Below are 23,768 nucleotides of genomic sequence, written 5' to 3'. Positions count from 1 at the left end.
CATATTTAATTTGAATTGCTATTTTGTATAAGTTAATTAAGAGTAATAAATTGTATTAACAAGAAATCATTTCATGTGCTATCTCTCAATATTCTTGCCGAACCTCGAACACTTGAAAATATTCTATGTTTACCTTCGATATCAATGATTCAAATTGGGAAATAGATTTTCTAAACATGTGGGGAGTCAGAGTGAAGAATTATTATAAAAAAAAGTCATGTTATCTGGATAGGCTAATGTAATGCTAGGATGGCTGATCACAAGATAGTTGATCACCACCTGAACAGATAGTGTATGAAGATTTTTTTTTATATACGAAACGGTGTTCAATTAATGTTACTAAATGGCAAAAGGAAAAGATAATAAATGTTGAAAATTTTGATTTATCATTACTGAATGGCCAAACAGATGGTGTAATAATGAAGAATTTACAGACATGGTAAAATTTAATTTACAGACAACACAAGTTTGTGGTGCTACATATATATATATATATATATATATATATATATATATATATATATCAACCGATGCATTACATATTGTTATGAATTTTATAGCTAAGGCAATAAACTTTGTAGACCAAATGATGATTGAATTGGACATATTAAAGATATTAACAGGAAATAAGTCTAGGGAAGTGAACCTTCTACTTCTGTTTACAAATTAAAATAGCTAAAAGATGATGACAATACATTTCAAAATATATTGTGTGATAATTTTTCGGTAGGGTGGGCCCCACAGGAATAATAATGATACAATATATATTATGTGTAAAATGATTTTTTTAAGCCACTAACAATAAAGTAACAGAAAAAAGTTACAGAGAAATTGAGGGAAAGTAGTCCTTCTTTGATATAGACTAAAAATCTCAAGGATAAGGTATTTAAGTTACTTACTTTGTTTAGGAGTAGTAATGCATACTTACTTAAGCAAGAATACTTAAGGGAAAGAGGCAAATAGTAAATATAAATGTTTATGTAAACAAGTATGTTTTTACACACTAGAATTACCAACTAATTTTAAGGACATTAAGGTGTTTAGTAAATAGATACAAGAGAAAGAATAAAATAAAATTTCCAACTTGTACTGAGCATAAAATCTGGAGATATTCTCCAATTAAGATATTTCTCTAAGCTTTTGAATGCTATGGATGAAATTAGTTCCACCATATATGTTATACCATTTTGGTTGAAAATCCCTCTTCAGATGTGATCAATCATGGAAAAATTAAAACTAATGTTAAATAAAGTAAACAATAACAAGATCCCAGCGCTGGACCAAATTCCATTTCTGTTTTATAAGAAAACCCTGAATGAATTACTTTGGTTGATTCACTATCTATTCAATTATATATTAGAAAATGGAGCATCACTGAATTCAGTTAAGAAATCCATCATCATATTTCTCTTTCAAAAGAAATTGTGAATAATCAAGAGGATATTTTCTCGATGCCATTTCAAAGATTTTTACTGGTGTATTGTATCAGAAATTATAAGATTTTTTATTAAGGTATAAAATTCTGCAAGCTCAAGGGATACGGGAATATCAAATAAGCTTAAGGGATAAAGGATATTCGATAGTAGTCAATGTATTTAATCTGCACATTTTAAGTCAGGAAGGAAGGCAAGAAAATATAGTATTTTGGAGATTTTAAAGCTGTTTTTAGTAACATAGACAGAGGGCACTCTTTTTTTAAACTGAATAACTTAGGATTAAGTATTAAATAATTTAATGTATAAAAAAGATTTGTGAAAAAACACGTTCTCATTTGTGAGATGAAATGGTGGGCTAATAGATTTTTACAAGGCTTAAAAGGTTGTCTTCTCTTGCCCTTAATTTTTGCATATTTTATAAATGATACCCACAATGCCATATAAATTTGAGGAAATCTGAATAGATGATATGAACATGCAGATACCAATTTATTCTGGTTTAAGAAGCTAAAAAATTAAAAGGTAAACAAGATAATTAACAATTTAAGATACATTGTGATAGGTGTACTCTGTTATAAACCAACTAAGTAAAAATTATGGTCTTCAGCAAGGAGATTGAGTAGGGGTATTGAAGAAATGGAAATTTGAAGATATTATAGAAGTAATTAATGCAATTATAAATATCTAGGGTTATATTAATATCTTGGTTGTTATTTAAACAGCAATTTAAAAAGAGAGTATCCATGTCAAAATATGCAATAAGTAATGCATGAAAAAATTTCATAGCTAAGGATAATATCAGGATCTCTGCAAAACATGTCAGTTTGAAGGTCAAGCACTGCATTATACACTACAATTTTAACATATGATGCTTGAGTTTGGGGGTGAAATGAAGCAAAATTATAAAACTTTCAGCGATTTAAAATAACTGTATGCACTTGCCAGGAACATCCCTAATTGCATTTTCTGTTAGCAAACAAATGACAGGATAATCTTCAAACAAACTCTAAATATAAATTTTTAATAAGTAATTATGTTTACCCAAATGGAGATTACCAGAGAATTTGTAGGTACAGGTAATTCAGAAAAAAACTGGTCACACTAGGAGGTGATAAGAGTTGAGGGGATAAACTTTTGATTTGGATTTTTTGAAAATAGGGCCAGAAGACAAATGGCATGATAAACTACGTGAAATTATGGTGAGAATGGAAGAGGGATTTACGAACAATTATTAAGTAAATATATATCAGTGTTTTTATAGTAAATAAAACTTTTTTCAGAAGAGAGGGCATATTTAAATGAATATTATATAAGGAATCATATATTAGTATGATATTTAAAACAATAAGTCCTGAAAATTCATAAAGTTAGGGAGGGAGATGAAAGTGAAAGACTACTCTCTTTGTGCCATGTACTGGAAGGAGAAGATTTCTAACATTTTTTGGCATATATGCACCCCTGAGGATATTTCAGATCAAGCACTTAGAAGAAGATTCTTAGGGAAACACGAAATAATAAATATTTTTAAATGGGAAAAATTGGTCTAAATTATTGAATTACATGATTGGTTCTTTAAGGCACAGATAGCAATCAGTAACATTATTATACTGCCAGCCTCCGTGATGCAAGTGGTAGCATCTCGGCCTTTCATCCAGATCCCAGGTTCGAATCCCGACCAGGCATGGCATTTTCAGATGCTATAAATCATTCATCTCATCCTCTGAAGCAATACTTAATGGTGATCCTGGAGGTATAAAAAAAGAAGAAAGACATTATAATATTGTTAGTGTTTACTTAGCTTATTTCATAAATTTTTGTTAATTATGCTTTTGTTACACGTTCATATTCTGAGATGAACTTACCTTTTCCATGTTACAAGTTATAAAATAAATGAATTAGGGCTATTTAATTAATGGCATTTATTATTGCACAATTAGCTGTTCATTTTAATATTTTATTATTTGCTTAAATAACAATTTTATTATAGAAAATATTCATATAAACATGAGGCCAGAAACTCTTCATTAGCAACTTACAGCTGGCAAAAAATTTCACCCCGATTCGTAGGCAAACAGTGAAATAAAACTATAGAAATTCTATTAACCCAAATTTGGGGATAAACTTGATTTCTTATGGTTTCTGAGCTGAAAAATTGAATAAAATAGGTTGTAGAACCATATTTCCAATAGTTTTCTTAATATCCCAGCTAAAACAAAAACATTTGTTGTCTAAAAACACCTTTTTTTACACCTGTAATATAAAAGTTTTGTTAAATGACGAATAAATACATAAAATGTATTATCAAAACTTGTAGAGAATTTAATTCTGAGAAAACTGATGTAAAATAGTCCAATAAAAATTAAAAAATATTCCAAAAAAAAAATTAATGGTATTACATGTACAAAGTGCAATGATGCAAAAAAATGGTATTAACAATAAAAATAAAATTTAAAAATTAATAAAATAAAAATTCAGTATTTATGCTACGCAAAAAAAAAGTCTATGTAATCTTTCTCAAATTCACAGTCAAATTGAAAATTTGAGAAATTATGATTTTATAAGTTGGAAAACAGAAATCAGCTGGCCAAAAATGTATTTTATGTCACTTCATCAGTGTATTGCACATTCTGCATTACTGCAGTAAATTATTCTCAGTACAGTGTAATTTAATTGTGTGAGTGAGTGAGTGAGTGGAGTGAGTGTAGTGAGTGAGTGCGTGCGTTCGTGGTGTGTGTTTGTTTTAACCTTTTTGTTACTAATATACTGTAAATCCTAGTTGCTCAGACTACAATATTTTATTAAAGTTATTCATCTTTACGTAGTCATTCTTTGTATGATTTATCACTTCACAATCACTAGGATGAATATTATTTTAATTCATTTAAAATTTAAATATATTTTTTTTTGTAAACAAATTTTAAAACATAATTTTTATAATAAACATAAACAAAATTAAAGCTCGTCAATTACTGTACTTTGAAAAGGATAAAACACATTTGAGAATTTTTTTTTCAATTTATCTAATATTTCTTGAATTTTGAAAAGACGGAAGCCACGGTTGATCTTTATTACTGGCAAAATGAAGCATACTAAGAATGTTCCAATATCTGTCTCTAGACATCATTTCAGAAAATATTGGGAAATGTAATAGCCAGTCGTTTTTGACCAGTACTCTTTTATAGAATTTTTCTTATTTCTTAGCATCAGCATGGTCAAACTCAAAAATGTATGCAGTTCATCTATGTTGGTTGATTTACATTATTGCAAATTTGAATGAGCAAGATCAGTTTGTTCAGAGGCTTGGTTATAGTATGTTTCATTCACCATATGTTCAATAATTTCAAGTGTTTACAGCTTTAACGAGAAGAGTTAAATCCTGGACATGATTGCGAAGAATTGACCACACGTTTACAAGTTCACTAAACTTACAGAACCTAGAACGCTGGTAACATGATTTTATTCTACCTATTTCCAGCTGTTAGCTGCAACCTTTCTATCAACAGTGTGTATAGTTCATTTGAAAGCCAATAAACTGTACCTCATGTTGGTGAAAGAATTATATTAGCCATGTTAACATGATGATAACAGCAGAAATGTCTTTGTTATTTATGTCTGAGGAATACACCAACATGGTATTTATCTTGAGAGTGTATGATGTAAATGCAAATAGTGCTGCTGCAGAATATCAAAGACATTTTTCTAAGTGCATAATTCCAAATCCTAAAACAACTAGTGGGAACATTTCATGATACAAGAAATGGGTAGAGACTTTCCAGTAACTCACCACAACCATTCTCCCCATCTTGATGCTGATATTGATGAAACCAATAACATTAACAAGACTATTCAACTCAGTCCAGGAGTTAGTACATACACCTTTCCCAGCGGTTTGAAGTTTCTCAGTTCATAGTGTGGAGGACACTTCATAACAGCAAGCTGTATTCTTATCATAATTAATGAGTACAAAATCTTCAACCAAGAGAAATCTTCCTTTTCATTTGCAATATTGCAACTGGTTAAATATGAAACACCGATTGTCTAGATTAATTTTATTTACCGACAAAGCTCAGTTTTCTTGGGACAGCATCAATAACCTTCACAACAAACACACTTGAGCAGAAACCACTCCACGACAGCGGAATGCATTTTCAAATTTAAATTTCTATACGAAATGTAATTCTTCTAGTTCATAAAAGCAAATAAATTACCTAATCCCTGTTATCTAAGCCATTAAAAAAATAAATAATAAGGAGGGGTGAAAATAAGACCTATTAACAACAAATTTATGAGTCTACTGATAGAAAATATTCTTGAAATTGGATGACTGGTATTGTCTTGATATATTCAATTCTTCCCTGTACAAAAAGATTTGTATGGAGAAGAAAAAACTAATTTTATGAATTGGTCATTTTCATCATCACTCACTTTGCTTCTCTGCAAGAAAAAAGTGTGTTTCAGTCTGGTTACAAGATTAATCAGTTTATGAATCATTAAATGTGGTTCACAATAGAATTTTTGGCATACTATACGGAAAGTGAGAAATTCTTACCCAGAATGTTACTAAAGCTGTACACAGGATCATTTAGAACCCCAGAGATGAAACATCCATCATTTGAGTAGTAACTCTCTCATTTACTTTAAATTTAAATGTATTACTTTAAATTTACGTGAATGTATAAACAAAACTTATACGCACAAGTTATAAACGTGATCTTTTGGGATCAGCATCCTATTATTAGATAAAAAATGGTTACTTCATAAACCTGCTATGAAATGCTCTGGAAGTTACACTGTGTTATCTACAATCAGAAATAAGGGTAGCTGAGATGGATGACAAAGAGCGTTATGTTGTTTTATGATAATATGAGTCTACAATCTGCGACTGTAATACATCGTTGGCTGAGAAAATTCAGATGGGGTGATTAAGTCACTCAAAACACAGTCAGAACATAGGTCTAATGACATCTATTTGTTTAAAAAAATGAATGAATTTTCAGGTGGTAAGCAATCTGTGAATTAAAGGAAACTATTAATTGGATGAACAGTGTAGTCTGGTGGTAGAGTATGAAGAGGTTATGTTTGCAGCTTGCAAATAAATACAGCAAAACTCTCATGTCAGTGGCAACTTATAAAGAATTAGATTAAACTATGTTTCTGAAAAATGCATGTTTACTTATAATAATATTATCAACTTTTGTAATTAAGCTATATTTACATTCTTAAAATGGCTCTTTAAATTATAATTTATTTTCCAACTTTTTTTGTAATACAATATACTTGAATATCAAAAAATGTTGTAAAAATTTTAGGAAACTTACTCTTTTCTTGATTTTTCATTGTGTCAATAACAAAGGCAGCCTGTTTTCTGTACAAAAGCTGAGAAAATATTTTTCATTTAATTATTTAATTTCATTTATATCAATTAATTTTTAAAACTGATTAAAATAAAATTAGCAGTAAATAAATTCTTAAATTATTCTTCTTCTTTTCACCTCAGCCCAATTATTTAAGATTTGTATCAGTTCATAATGTAATATTAAATATCATCCTTCTCACAATGCAACTCTTTGGAACCCTAGAAACTAAAATTTCTACTTTTTTTATTAACATATTCCATCTTGTTTATTAAAATTTCTTTTGAAAGATTTTCTCAAATCTTTTTATTATTCAATACAAGATTTTATATATTATATAATGGAAGAATAAACATATTTTTTGCAATCAGAAGTCAGTAAGCTCACTGCTGGAGTCTATATGCCATATAAAGTGCAGCCTTAACTGCAGCTGCCAATGCCAACAGAATTTCTACAAAACCTGGATGCTCAACATTATGCTACAACATAAATAAAAGTCTGCAGAAAAAAATTTTTTTTTTAATAAAATAATTTACCAGATGCTTAAAACATGTGCATGGGCATATTTTATTTTCTGCTTGATGAATTTTTATTTGAAAAATATATGAAAATTTTATATGAAAAATAATAAAATAAATATAAAATAAATTTTATATATGAAAAATGCTATGCCTGAGAGACTGGGATTCAAACCTGAGACCATCCAGAAGAAGGGCCAAGGCACCATCCACCATCGAAGTTGGAAGATGGTTACTGATAAATTGTTAAAAATGTTTTACAACAATTTTAGCTATTTAGAATAACAGTTTAGTTTATTCAAATACAAGTATAGTCAACAACCGCAACAATCCACCAGTGATATTAAAACTGTGATATTCTGCGTACACAGCCAATAAAATTATTACTCTTAAACTAGAAAATGGACAAAAATTAGTCAAAAAACTACATCCCTTATTCTGTAATTCCTAAAACTGATGCGTTTACTATATAAACACATCCATCTTGAATGATTGAATTACAATCTAAACGCAATCAACTTTCTTAAATTTTTTTGTGAATAATGAAGTCTACGTTAAACAATAGAATTATTTTTCTTTCATGTCAAAAGCAGCTTTATTTTTAAATTAATTCTTTGGATAAAAAAATTATCCAAAAAAAAAGAAAACTAAATTCTTCTACCACATGTTTTAATTATACAATATATACAGAACAAATTATCAGAAGAGATCATATTACACTAGAGTAACATAAGAACTGATACCAATTATAAACTTAACTGATATATATATATATATATATAGGCCCTATGTATATGTATGTATATAATATATATATATATATATATATATATATATATATATGTATGTATAAAATACTCATATGCTTGGATACAATATTATATATACAAAGACTCTACTAGACAATTTATTTGCCAAACTTTGATTGTATTTTTATCTAAACAGAGGCTAGCAAAGTAAATCCATGCAAAACAATGATCCAGATTAATACAAAATGAAACATGCAACCATACACAATCAAAACGGCATGCTGATGGATTCTGTAGCATCAGCCATCTCATATGGCAATATAACCTGATCGAGCTGGTTTTGTTCTTCATTCTGTCTTTGAACATTCACTTCTTCCACCATTTCTTGTAACTGTGAAGTATACAGGCGTTTCAAACGACAGATCGCTACATCGTGCTCCTTTTCAAGTTCTTCTCTAAGACGAGACACTTTTTCCATTTCTGATTCCACCTCTGCATCCATAATCATCTTGTTTATCATTGTGTTTTTATCCAGCTAGAATAAAAAAATACATGCATTAATCAATGAATTTATTTTAACAAATCATCTTACAAGAAATTAAATTACTATTAAGTTTGTTATTCACTCTCTTTCAATTCAATGTCAAAACAAAATTAAACATGCTATTATAACATTTTTTATATAAAACAAGTACGTTTAGATAGAAGTAAATATTATTACTCATAAGTGTATCAGTACCTGCATGAAAAAAAGCACTTTTCCAGTATAATTATGTCGAGCCAGAAGTATGAGAACAACAGTTAATATGTTTGATATTAATATATGTTTGAACAATGGGCAACATTCTCAAAAACAGTAGATAAAATTCAATTCCCACAGAAATTAAAACTTTTCATTTATCACAATAATTCTCTTACCTCCAGTTATTGGTTGATTTATCCTTTTAAAAAATAATTCTTTATCTGTCTACTATCTAAATGACTAGGTCCCTGATACAATTTGATAACATACAAAGTTCAAATAAAGCTGATAATTGCACATGTCCTTTCTGAAAAGTAACGTATAAATCAGATACTTACAGTTGAATGCAAATTAATCCAAATATAGCAAATTTTTTCTTTTTTTTCTATATTGTGGCTGTACTGCTTGAACACACCTATTCTTTAAGTTGCCTGCGTAATGTGAGGTTATTGTGTTTCATGGAAGTTTATTTCATATTTTATTACAAAATCATATTCTGTAATTTTTCTTTGTCTTGAATATATAATAAATGAATATAATTCCAAGAAAGTGCTTGAATATTGTTTCTTTTTCTGAGAACTGTTACTCTTTCTATTTCTGAACTTTTTCTCTTTCATTTTTTTCTGTATAGTTTCTCCTACTTTCTATAGAAAGTATTTTCTCATATTTTCACCAGTATGAGACAATAACAAATAGCTTCTGAGTGTGGTGTTGACAGTGAATGCTACTTTAAAACAGTTTACAAAAACTGGTTCTTTTACACCTCGATAGAAATGCAAATATGGCAGTAAAAGAAAACTACTACTCCATCACAGGATCAGTTCTAAGTGAAAAAAGTCAACTTCATTCAAAATTATTGATTATGGACTTAAAATTGAGAATTAACAGCCAATGGAACATATTTACACATGACAATTGTTACACAATGTCTTCTTATAGGTGGATGGAAAGTTCATAAGCCAGCTAGACCAAAGCAGACTGAAAAAATGTTATATTTTACAAGCCACAATTTTATGTCAGAGCAAAAGGATTCCATACTTTAGAAAAGCTTCAGATGAAGATATATCACCAGCTCATATCCAACAGTTAAAACATTCCCAGAAAAAAAATGTTTTGAAGCTGTTTCACATTTGGAGGCCCTTGTTCATTATTTCCAGTAGATTGTATGTTAAATATGAAGATTCTGACAGAAAGCACTCTGACACAACTTCAAAACAAATTAAATTCCCACAATGCAATAGACTGTTCCAAGATTTGATGCCAAGCCATACTACCAAAAATGTGAAAAAAGTTTTTTAAGAATGAAACATAAATTGCTCCTATGGCCAAATTTAACCTGATTGAAAATCTTTGGGCAATAGTCAAAAAATGACTCAAAAATGAATTGTACCACAAAAATTGACCTGATTAATGCAATAATACTGGTATGGTTTCATGATGACGAAATAAAAAATAAATAAATATATATGTTTTTTTTTTAATGAGTTACCAAAGTTACTAAAATAACCACAAAATAACAAATCATATTTTTCACAGTTTATAATAAAAAAGCCTTTCTTTTTCTTTACCTGGTTAAACCAGGTAAAGATAGAAAAACTACAAATACTTACAAGCCCATTTCCCTAACTTCCTGCCTGGGGAATTTTATGGAAAAAGTTTATAACAGACTGAATTGGAGATTGGCGACATATGGACTTCTTAGCAATAAACTATTTGGTTATAAACAATTCAGTTTTTGACCACAACGTGACACCGTTGATGCCCTTCTACTGATGACAGATGAAATCTATGCAGGCTTTACCGAACAAAGAGTGACTGTTGGTGCAATGATAAACTTTGAAGCTGCCTTTGATACAGTCTCACCAACCGCTTTAATACTACAGTGTGCAAAAACTGGCAAACGAGGCAAACTATTGCAGTTCCTATTCTCATTTCTGAATAACAGATCTTTTAAGGTAAAAATAAACCAGTACACATATGAAAGCTACATTAACAATAGTTGCAAACACAGGGTTCAGGGCTTAGTCTGACTCTTTTCAACATAATGTTGCATGACCTGGAATGAAGTTTACCGTTGGATACCAATTTGTCAGTTTATGAAGATGACATTACATTATAGTTAAGCATAAGAATGAACATGTAGCAGTGGAAACAATGCAGAATGCTGTGGACAGGGTTTGTTCATGAACTGGCAGGAGGCATCTCAACATATCAACTATAAAGTTAGAGTAGACAGTGTTTACAAGAAAATATAAGCTAAAAAATTTCCATCAAATTCTAACACTAAACAATATAAAAATGAGAAATAATTTGAAAAATAACTTGAAAAATAAATTAACAATGAGATAAAAGAAAAAATAAATGAAAGTGGATTTATGTTACTGTAGTGTGACTAAAAATGTATGTAATACACAATGAAAGTAGCTTAAAAAAATTAACTTACTGATATTGATAAAACAAAACCCAAATACACTGTAATTCTCATATATTGCAAATATATGAGAAGTAAAATATTTTTAAAATACCTAAAAAAATGTTATTATACCTTTGCTGCATGGAGCTCTAACTGAGCATGTCGTACCCTCAAATCTCTCTCTTGTATTTCCCCTTCAAGGATCAACTTCTGCTGCTGTAAGTGTTCCTCAAGTGCACACAGCTTTTCTTGTAAAGCCCATAAATTTCCCTGCAAATCTTCTTTCTCTTCCCCTAATACCTGTACCAACAGCACAGTCAATTGAAATACATGGATTTCACCAAAATAATAAAACAAAATTTTGACATTTACAAAATTAGTTCTATAAAAATTTCTAGGAAAATTTGTTTTATTACTATAAATTAAGACATTAAAAAAACAGCATTTTCAATGATTCCAATTAATTTGTTTACAATAAATATTGCTTAATATTTTCATTATTTATCACTAGAAACAGGTTTTGATAAAAACCTGATTCATCAGATACCTCAGTCAGAATCACAAGTTAATCAATAATATTAATGAGACATTAACCAAGATTAAAGAAAAAAATATAAATATATAAAAAGAAAATAAATATACATAATATATATATAAAAAATAATATATAATATTATATAATATATATAAAATGAAAAATAAATACATTCATTGAAAACAGTAAGTGGATTCTGTCTAATAATAATCTCACCAGTTTGTAATGGCCTTTCAATGAAATCATTTTTGAATGTTAAATGAATCCATTATTCAGAATAACTTCTATCTATCCGATTTTTAGCACTATGCAATTTTGACTGTTCCTAATTGTGAAAAGTAGGTAGAAAGAGATCTTTTCCCACTTGGAAAACAAAATGAAGACAAATTCTGAGAATCTGTTCAAAAGTTCAAACAGACAATATTCAAAGGCAGTTCTTTAAACAAAAGAAAACATGCAAGTTAGTAAATTAATGATCTAGAGTGAAACTGAATTTATTTTGATTTCTTATCTTTTTAGATAAGAATTATAACTAATGAAAAAAGAAAACTGTGACTAAACTGTAATCAATCAATAATTTCAATGCAATTGTTTTTTTATGATCCATTACAAATACATAGATATTAAAAAAATAGTTGTTTAAGCAAATGACTTCTTAACATAAAAATCTCTGGACCTGCCAGTTGTGGGAAAAAGTTAATTTCTGTGTGTGCAAGATTTCAGGTAATGTCATATTAATTCTGGGCTTCTAATATTAGTTTTCAATATATGAAAAACTAACTATTTTGATTATTTTTAAAGCGAATATTTCTCAAATTAGGAAGGGTTGTGTAGAAATTAAGTGTTTACAATAAAGTGTTTTACAATAAGTGTTTACAATAAGTGTTTTACAATACAATAAGTGTATACAATAAAGTGTTTCTAAATGGTAGTTACAGTCAGAAAAATAGGAATAAACTATAATAAAGAATTGTAATCAGTTTCTTGCCTATTTCTTTTTTACTTCCTTGTATGAAGTAAAGGAAGTATTGTGATTGCAAAAAATTTCGGTTTTCAGATTTCAATGGAAATAGTCATTTTGACCATCCCTGAATCCAATTTGACTAGTTTCAGTGTGATGTCTGTACATACATATGTATGCATGCATGTAAATACGTACGTATCTCGCATAACTCAAAAACGATTAGCCGTAGTATGTTGAAATTTTGAATTTAGGACTGTTGTAACACCTAGTTGTGCACCTCCACTTTTGAGTGTAATTGACTGAACCAAAAGTGTCCAAGAAAGCAAAAAATCAAAAAAAAATTTGGTTTTGGACTTTTTCTTAACTGCAGTAGTAAGCCTTCACTGAAAGCTTTTCAACGATATATTTTAAGTGGTACTTATTTCCATTGGTTTCACAGGTATAGCCAAATGATATTTTAATTAATTAAATATTTGGATCTTATAAGGGAAATGCACATCATTGGTTCAAATCAGAATTCATCTGCTTTTTTTTTTACTATTTTTTTTTTTAATCTAAATATATTGATTTATTAATAATTATTAACCCGTGATTGTAAAAAGTTTTACCATAAATAATTATTCAATAATAACAATAAAAAAAAATATGAAAAAAATACAGAAATTATTAGTGAAATAAAATTTTATGTACTTTTAAAAATGTGTTAATGTAATTTAACAGGCATTATATATAAGGTGTGTGAGAAAAGTAATGAGTTTGGTATCACTGCGAGCGATCTGGCAACACTGTCTACTGGTCTGTGCTAGACCAGTTTGTTCATCCCTTCCACATGCTCAGTACGAGTTTCAACTCCGTTCAGCCAGCACATTATTTTTGACAGTGCCATCAGTGAAGTTGTGTTTTTGTTGTGTGTTACAAAAATGGAGCATCAGAATTTAGAACAACGTTGTGCAATCAAGTTTTGTATTAAACTTGGGGAATCCACGAGCATGACCTTTGAAAAGTTGAAACAAGCCTATGGAGAACATTGCTTATCAAGAGCACAAGTTTTCCGCTGGCACAAATCATTTTTGGAAGACCGAGAACACGTTGAAGATCAACCTCACTCAAGGAGACCTTCAACTTCAAAATCTGACGAAAACGTTGAGTGTGTGAGGGTTCTTGTGAGATCAGATCGTCGTTTAACAATAAGGATGATAAGTGAAAGTTAAATTTAAACATTTTCACTGTACAACAAATTTTGACAGATGATTTGGACATGCGAAAGGTTTGTGCGAAACTGGTGCCAGAAAACCTCACAACGGAACAGAAGGACAATTAAAGAAATGTGTGCGTTGATCTTCTTTAGAGGATTGATAATGACCAAGAATTCTTCAATCGTGTGATCACAGGTGATGAATCCTGGATATTTGAGTACAATCCTGAAACAAAGCGGCATAGCGAAGAGTGGCACACTCCGTCATCTCCTCGACCGAAAAAATGTCGAATGAGCAAATCAAAGATTAAAACCATGCTGATTTGCTTTTTTGACAGTAGAGGTACTGTGCATAAAGAATTTGTTCCTCCAGGACAAACTGTCAACCAAGTGTTTTACAAAGGTGTCCTTGAAAGGGTCAAGAAAAGAGTGATTCGTGTGAGATCAGACATTGCAGACAAGTGGATGCTTCATAACAATGTCCCGTGTCACACGGCCATTTCCATTAGAAAATTTTTTACCTCAAACCCTCCTATTTACCTGATTTGAGTGTTTGTGACTTTTTCCTTTTCCCAAAATTGAAACATGTCTTAAAAGGACGTCATTTTGGAACATTCAAAAGACTGTGACCGAGTAGTTTAAAGCCCTACCAGTTGAAGCATTCCAGCGCTGCTACCAGGAGTAGGAACACCAACTCTGCCGGTGTATAGCTGCCCAAGGGGACTACTTTTAAGGGGATAATATTGTTGTTTGAAAAAAATAAAAACTTTGGTAAGTAAAAAGTCAGTCTCATTACTTTTCTCACACACCTTGTATGTGTATATGTAATAGATTTGGTGAAACATCTGATTATTTAATATTAATTGAAAATTATAATTTAGAATAATATTATTTTTGGATTTTCTAGTTTAATTTCTGTTCAATTTTATCTACATTAAAGTTAACTACAGAGCGACTGAAAAATAGACCATCACAAGAACATATACACTGAGGCATACATGCCCGATGTTGAGTAAATTGCAAAAAATTCTTATCTTTCAGTTCATTACTTCTCTGACAATACTCCTCTCTAAGTTGAAGTTGATCATCATTTCATTTATTTGTTTTTTGTTGCCCTTCATTTAATCGCTCTGGTTTGATATGATTCTTCTCATCTTAATTTGTATAAACATTCTCTAGTTTTCAAATTTTCTCTCTCATTATATTCATCATCTTCTCTTAATCTTTTTATTCTTTCCTTGGTCTTAACATTTTCTTCCTCTTTATAATTATCATCTCTTAATTTTTTTGTTCTTCCTTGTTCATAACAATTTCTTCCTCTTCATATTCATCTTGTTGTTGTTTTTTGAGATATATTTCTTGATATTATCTTTCTTTTTCCTGTATGATACGTTTCTTTTCATTTTTGATTATTCACCCAAATAATCCAATAATAAAATTGGATATTTTACACCGTAAGTTTGAAATTAACAATTGTAACCAGTATATAGTAGTTCACCAAAAGGAATAGTTTGATTATTATTAACTTTTATTTATAAGACGCACCAGAAATCTGAAACTTTTGTTAATCAGCAACTCATGAAGATACGTATAATACTGATCTAGTAATTTGTGTAATAGGACTTTTACTTTATCTTAATATTTCATGTAAGATTGTTGATGAATGGACCATAAAACAACGATCTTTATTCTAAGCTGAACAGTTTATATAAGCAACACCCAAGGTGGTCATGAACCATGACCATCTTTTCTCAGACTTGAGTTTTAATAATGACAATTAATTACTGTTTTGATTGTTTCTTAGTTTTATTCAAGCATGTAAACTCTTTGAGCTCTCTGGTGAATTATGCAACAAAACATGAACGTGAAACTAAAATTCTAAAGATAAATTATTCAAGTATAGAGAGACAATTATAAAAATTAGAAAGATAATTTAAGTAATATCCATCTTATAAGAGGATGGATATACTAAGAAATAAGTGATGGTTTTATTTTTTTATGAGAGACCACAGCGAAAAAAAATTCTAAGAAAAGAGAATCTTTTGATAAAAGTATTTCATCAGAATGTAATCAGAAAATAATAAAGCAGGGTATTTCACAAACCAGTTTACAGGAAGATGAATTTTATAGAATCACCATAAACTTATACTGACCAATTTGGAGAATGACAAAAGCTGGAATTAATGTCATTCCAATAAACCGAGAATTATTTAAAATGAAGTTCTTTATTGTGATTGTTCATTAATAATCTTTTAAAGGAGATTTTATGGCTATTATCATAGCATTTATTGATAATACTGTACTTTTATATGTTCTTAAATCTTTTTCTGGATTGCAAAAACTGATTTTTGTAGCTTTGACATTTGCTTATAAAGCAAAATTAAAACTCTGGATGGTTAGAAGTTCACACCTTTGCTAAACAAAATTTTATCCAGGACATCCACATATTACAAAAAAATTAATCAAACTTTATTATTTAATTTGTTAAATTAGTTTAATATCTAAAATCAATTTACTTGGTCATTTATTTTCCTGAACACTGTGGGGTTGAGTCATAGTACATCATTTTAAGAAGGTGCTTACTTATCATTGCTTAAATATCTGCCACCATTTGAATCGTAACAAATAATTTAGTATCAATAGTAAAGTAACAGGCCCCCTTAATACGAGGGTTATTTTTTTTCAAGGTTCGATCAGTCGCAAAATAAAAACCCATGCAAAAATCCGATGAACCTTTACGCATATATGTTGCACAGCGTCTCTAGTATGGCCTTCAATCACGCCGGGTCACTTCGTTTAGTTCTGAACATGCAGCTAGCACGTAAACATGTCTACAACAATAACATCTCCCGCCAAGTGTGAAGTACGGTGGTAATTCGATTTCTTCAGGCTGAGGGTGTAATGCAGCTGAAATTCATAGACGAATAAGTAATGTGTTCGGTGAAACTTCAATGAGTGAAAGCAAAGTGCGACAATCGTGCAGGAACTTTAAAGCAGGACGTCCAGATGTTCATGATGCAGGCGGTCAGGGAAGGAAGCGAGTGTCAACCGATGATCTCATTGAGCAAGTGGATGAGGCAATTCGAGAAAATCTTTGGTTCACAATTTCTGTATCGAGTAATTCGTTTCCTGAAATTTCAAGGTCAGCACTCTACACCATTGTGAGTGAGAGACTTCAGTACCGCAAACTGAGTGCAAGATGGGTTCTCAAGATGCTGTCCGACCATCACAAAACAATGAGAATGAACGCCTCCCTAATGTTTCTCCAGCGCCACCACAATGAAGAAGAATTTTTTAACAAAATTGCCACAGGGGATGAGACATGGGTCCCATTTCGAAACTGAAGAAACAGAAGAACAATCCAAACTGTGGATGCATTCTCATTCTCCCGGTAAACCAAAGAAGTTCAAGCGAACCTTCTCCAACAGAAAGTGTATGGCTACTGTGTTCTGGGACCGGAATGGAGTTCTCTTGGTGGAATTTATGGAACATGGCACGACCATCACTGCAGCCTCATACTGTGTGACTCTTCATCATCTACGAAGGGCAATTCAGAATAAGCGGAGAGGAATGTTGTCATCAGGCATTGTCTTTCTACATGACAATGCTCGGCCGCACACTGCAGCTGTAACAAAGAAGCTCCTGCAGCGTTTTCGATGGGAAGTGTTTGATCACCCACCATACAGCCCGGACTTGGCTCCATCTGATTTTCACCTCTTTGCTCACATGAAACGCTGGCTAGGATGACAACATTTTGGCACAGACATCGAGCTGCAGACCAGCGTAGAAACATGGCTGAAAACATAGGCGGCTCTGTTCTATGACAAGGGTATTGGAAAGTTGGTACCACGCTAGACAAATGTCTAAATCAGAGTGGTGACTATGTAGAGAAATAGCGTAACTATGTAACTACTTGTTACAAATAAAAAATTTTTTATTTTCACTGTGGTTTTAATTTTGTGACCGATTGGACCTTGAAAAAAATAACCCTCATAATACTGCTTAAGTATTATAGATTCTAAAGCTTTTTTTTTTTTTGTTTTACGTCGGAAGTGGGAAAATTTGCCTCAACCAAATACCCAGTAGCTCATACATACTGGGTGTATGGGGTTCATCGCCTATTGCAGTGGGACCTACTAAAAAACCACTCCCTCACACAACGTAATGTTGAAATTGCCGCTGATGGCATAACCTCAGCACCACGCGTGTCATGGGCACACCTCATATTCATATATATACCTCTGGGGTCAAGGTATAGGTAAAGTGCCCCTCTTTTGCACTCCGCCACCTGTCCTGCCAGTCAGACAGCAAGCTAAGCTGGCTGACCTTCTCTCCACTAGAAAGGAGGTCCCTCGCCTCCTCTCTACCATCTGTGGCTCTATCTTTTCTTTCTTTGGCAAGCAGGTCCATTGACGGCATACCAGCCACTAACAGTGAGGCATCCAATGATACTGTCCGGTAGAGCCATGCAACTCTTATCGCCAGCCTCCTATTAATGCCATTCAACCTCCAAGCATTTCTCACCACTCCAAAAGGCTTCCCACCATACCAGTGCCGCATACAAAATTTTCGATACGATGGTAGACACTAGCATTCTGCGCTTGATTGTCTTAGGACCTCTGGTATTGGCCATAAGCCTCAGCAATGCCGAGGACATTTTTTCCGCCTTCATGACCACTTGCTGCACGTGAAGTGAGAAAACTCCATCTTAGCATCTCATCTCTCAAAAACAGGATGTGCATTGTTTCCAGGAGTTACACCTCAAGAAGCCTGGGGGAGTGATCTTCCCAGCCTCTTTGTTACCAATTTATATGGTATGCCCCTGGGGTTCTCCTCCAGCTGGGTACAGATCTCCCTCCATCTATTCCACTTGGCTTTGTTGATAGCTCTTCAGAGGCTCCTTGCAGAATCTTTCCATTCTGCCATGGCCCTCTCAGTCTCCTGTCCCTCTTCTAGTCTTCTTAATCTCGCGAAGATACGCCTTTTGCGAACACATATCCTCTGCAGATCAGTAATCTCATCCGACCACCAATATATCTGCACTGGACATGACCGCACCTCTCTTCTCTTTAAGGCCAAAGTGCAAGCATCCTGGATGACTTCGTCGATACCTCGTCTCAACCTCCTCCCCATTCTCTTATCGTGCCTGCGCCAATGACTCTATAAATGCCGTCTGTAATCGCTGAAAATCCGAGAGCCCAAACATCCATTGCCCAGCTTGTCTTTTTTGACGTGTCATTCTATGTCCAACTACCACCTCAATACATCAGTGGTCGCTAAGAGTCTTCTCCTCTAGAATCTGCCATCGTCCAGTGCCCGCCATCACACCCAGAACGATCAGCAGGTTGAGGATGGATTCCATTGATCCTCTTGAAAAGGTAGGTAGCTCGAACTTGTTGAGGCACACCATACTCGATGCCATCATCCGACAGGAGCTGCCCACACTCATTTAGGGTCCCTCCCCCTAACTCCGGGCTCATAGCATTAAAATCCCCAAGCACAACTACTGCACCTGTGTGTACCCTCACAGCTGCTGCCAAGTCATCCAAAAACTTACGGTAGCAATCCATGCCACTATTAGGGGAGACATAGCAACTAAAATCCATCACTCCCCCACCCAAACGCAAACCCACACAACCTGTGGCCCTGTCAGGTAATAGGCAGTCCTGGCCTCACTACCATTATCGTCGCACTATTCCCAGTATCCCTCCTGGTCCAGCCAGCATCCGAAACCACAGCCCAATTTGGCTCAGCAACCACCATAACGTCTCCTGCAACCTCCCTGGTTGTAGCCCACAGGAGGTCATGGGAGCATCTACTCCTATTTACATTAAGCTGTATTATCTTTAATTTTTAGCACATCTCTCCCTATTAGATTTGGTCTTCACTACCCTGTCAACATAGATTCCGGTTGTTCTATTGGTTCTCCGTCCCGTGTACTCCAAAGTTTTCCAGTAACACGGAATGCATCACCTTCCTCCACGCCGAAGACTACATCATGCTTTGCCTGCAGAAATATTTCACTCCTTTTCTCAAATGGAGGATGTTCCCCTTCCCCGATCGAAGAATCAATCACGAAGGTGAACACCCTTCTCTCGAAGTTTTCCAAATCTTCACCTTGGAGAATTGTGGCCCTCTCAATACATGCAAGCAGTTGGTCCACCTTCAATTGACCCTTCATTGCCAGATCCTTAATTCTCAGAGCTACCTTAAAAATCGACTCCAAGAATCTACTTTTAATTTTAGCAAGGTCAAAAATGACCGCTAAGTCTTTCTCCCTTTCTAGGAAAACTGAATCCTGGAGCACCACGGTCTTCTGAAACCATTCTCTGCTACACTTGGGTGCCACCAGTATGTCTAAGTCTTCATTTTTAATTCCTTTCTTCAGCTGGTGTAGTAGCTAATCATCTTCAAAATCACACCTTGTCTGGCACGCCAAATCCTTCCCCTTCGGTTTGCTCTAAAACAGGTTGGACTCTACGAACCCCCACAAGGCCTTCACCACTCTTGCCATATCTCCGGCCAGCTCTTTTAGCTCCCTGACCGTATGGCTCTTCTCTTCTCAGCATGCTTGGTAAAGGTCCACTGACACTAATGAGCTCTTTTACACATTTATAAAGCTCCCCCTGCAGGGTGCCCTCCAGCCTCTTCTCCATCTCTACATCAACTGTACTTTTTTCAGAGCAACTTCTCTTTCTTCTCTCCTTCCTCTTTTCCTCTGTCGCTGTAGCCTCAGTTGACTCACTTGCCGTCAAGCCCCTGGATCTGCATGCATACTGAAGCACCTGCTGCTGCATACTCTGGCTTCTTTTAACAATTTTCCCGGTGACAGAGCTTACACACAATTGCTTACTCAATAGCTTACACTCAGCTATATAATAGCTTACTTATATAAGCTACTAATAGTCTCTATAATAGTAGTCTGTTATCAAGGAAATAACCAACTGTTTCTCATTATCACTAAAATTATAATTAATTAAAATTAGTGAACTTCTAAAAATGTTAAATATGATCAACGTAGATAATATTTAACAATACTTAAACAACACGATAAGAAATAAAATTCTTATAGTCCACTGCATTACAAACACACAGAGACCAATGACAAGCAGTTTTAAACCTTATTACCAACCGACAATAAAGCTATAAACAAAGGTCATTTGTTATCCAAACTCTTTATATACGTAAAAAAATAATCAACTACAGTTACCAATGTTCAGTCCAATAAAGAAAAACTGCAAAACCTGATCCAAAACTAAATAAACACAGAGCAATAGAGACTATGTCTACTCTCAAAAAATCTCCCACTCGACTCGACTCCTAGATTCTATAGCTAGTCTGAATAAAAAAAAAAGTAAGAATTAACCCATCAATAAGGTTATTGGTTTCAAAGGTAAAACAAAGTAAAAATAGCTTCTGTTTCCTGTAATCAGTAACTATAATTGTACAAATTCAGCAATAGTTAAATCGCACGTATCAAGAAATAAAATGTGATCAAACTTTCTTTATTAAGGAAATAAAGCTAGAAAAAATAAGGCTGGATTAGGTTTATGGTTTTAATTATACCTGCATTGAAAAATTTTAAACACCTACAAAGGTTTCACAATCACTGATTAGTAGCTATTGGTTTGAAAAAACATAATTGTTTTTGTACAGATTAAACCTCTACAGTAGAATTCGTGATAAAAGTCTTGGACTTTTTTTGTTAATGCTAAGAACCTGTTATCTCAAAAACAAGACCTGAACACTCAAAAACTAACAATTATCAAAATAAAAAGGATGAATGACAAAATGGAACTTTGAAATTTAGATCTAAGTACAATTTTAAGGTGATACTTAACTGAATAAGACAAACAGAGAAATGACAGTTGAGGAAAGCAAGTTCACCCAGAAAGTAAGAGAAGGGTTCTTGAAGTTAACTTAGCTTACACAGGGTCAAAATAAAATAAAATGATAATGAACAAGATGTGATAGTTTGTATTAGTAACAAGGTATTGATAAGTCCAAGAATGAAACAATCAAATTTGTGTAGACTGCTCACAACCACTTCCAAAGATATACTTTTATTATGTTAACTAAATTTTCATTTAACTATCATTGTTTAATTAAGAATACGTGACCGATTATAACAAATGCTGATTTTTGTGAGGTGTAATCAAATTTGTTTTGAAAAGTATTAAAAAATAAATGTTTTATTTTCCTTTTTTGTTTTTATTTGTTTCAACCCCTACAAGATAAGAAACCTTATTGTACAATCATGAGAGAACACATTCACAAAGGTATATTTCTTAGTATATATATATAAATTAAATTAAAATTATTAAATTCTATTAAATAAACCACCTAATACAGAATATTGAGATAAGACATATTTTACCTTAATTTTTCATGAAAATACTTTCATAAGTATCGAAACTTCAGTATGTAGAAAACCTATATCTTAACACTGCCTAACAAAAATTTTTTTTTTTTTTTAATGTTTCCTTCATTTAATGAGTCAAATTTTACTAATTTTGGGTTGACAAAAACAAATATGACAAAGAAAATTTTTATTATCTCTAGTCTCTGTTATATACAATAGGTGGAAGTATTTTATTTTTAATGAATTAAGAGAATACGATACACTTTAATTCCATATACCAACAACAAAGAAAGTCCATTTGACATTTTTTAATGACAGTTACATTCTAAGAGTTCTTAATTAATGGGAGATTACCAAGCAGTTGGCTGGGTCTGAAGAGAATCATGTGGTGGCTTCATGAGATCATTGTCTTTTGGTTTTGCTCTTGTAAGTGACTTCTGTAGGATCCCTACAAACAGACCAGCAGTAATCCTCAAGCATTGCTTCATTCCAATGGCCCTGATATTTTTGTTCCAGTACAAAAATATCCTGATAAATCTTTCTCCATGTTCATCACTGACAACTCCACAACTAGGAGGGAAAAAGGCAGATGCAATTGGAGCAAATGGATTTTAAGGGACATGTTGCATCTGAGTTGATAGTATTTTTGCAGAAGTACTGTCACCAACTGACTGTAGTTTTCATCTCTTTTGTTGCCTAAAAATCCATGAATGACTCCCTTTAAGGCTTCCCAAGCTCCCTTTTCTTTCCTCTCCAAAAATCGGTCATACGCAGCATCCTTTACAAGTTGTCAAATTATGGTCCCACAAAAATACCTTCCTTAACTTTTGCATCACTTAATGTAAGAAATTTGTATCTTAAGTACTTAAAGGCCTGTCCTTCCCGGTTCATAGTTTTAACAAAATTTTTCATCAAACCCAGCTTTATATAAAGGGGTGGAAGAAGAAAATCTTTTGGGCCCACAAGAGGATTGACAATGACATTTTTCTCGGTAGAGTTAAGATTTCTTGCAGGCCAGTCTGCTTGGATATAATGTGATTTCCTATACCTACTATCCCACATACATAAAGAGCAGCAGTATTTAGTGTACCCCAGTTGCACTCCTAAGAGTACAGCAATGACTTTTAGATTGCTACAGATTTTCCACTTGTATTCAGCATATTTTATTATCAGTCTAGGAGGATTGCCATGTTTGTATAAGTCTTCTTCATGTGAACTGGATGCAGGCGACTGTTGCCTTATACCACTAAGGTACACCAGCTTCGTTCCTTCATGTGAACTGTATGACCAACAGGAATAGAGGGAATACAGTTGCAAGTAATACAGGTGTCAAACTAACCTTTGAGGAGTCTATGAATAGCCTCCAATCAGTACAGACATCTCTATGATGATGTCTGTACAGACACCAGTACATAGAGATATGATATCAACACAGTTATCTCTATGATGATGTCTGTACAGACACCAGTACATAGAGATATGATATCAACACAGTTATCT

The 23,768-nt window shown here is 32.7% G+C and overlaps 1 protein-coding gene across 6 annotated transcripts in view; it reads right to left on the bottom strand.

Annotated features, from left to right (window-relative positions):
• The window catches only part of LOC142324100 (uncharacterized), a 363,200-nt gene that overhangs the window by 264,172 nt on the left and 75,260 nt on the right, over positions 1-23,768 (bottom strand). For all 6 annotated transcript variants that reach the window (XM_075364751.1, XM_075364759.1, XM_075364778.1 and 3 more), the window contains 2 exons: positions 11,345-11,512; positions 8,383-8,592 (listed from right to left, as the gene is read on the bottom strand). In XM_075364751.1, coding sequence (XP_075220866.1) covers positions 8,383-8,592; positions 11,345-11,512 — 378 coding nt within the window. The remainder of the gene's footprint in view (positions 1-8,382; positions 8,593-11,344; positions 11,513-23,768) is intronic.

This window comes from Lycorma delicatula, chromosome 1 (genome assembly GCF_047948215.1).
Source record: "Lycorma delicatula isolate Av1 chromosome 1, ASM4794821v1, whole genome shotgun sequence".
Lineage (NCBI taxonomy): Eukaryota > Metazoa > Arthropoda > Insecta > Hemiptera > Fulgoridae > Lycorma > Lycorma delicatula.
This window is presented reverse-complemented; position numbering and strand designations above follow the sequence as displayed.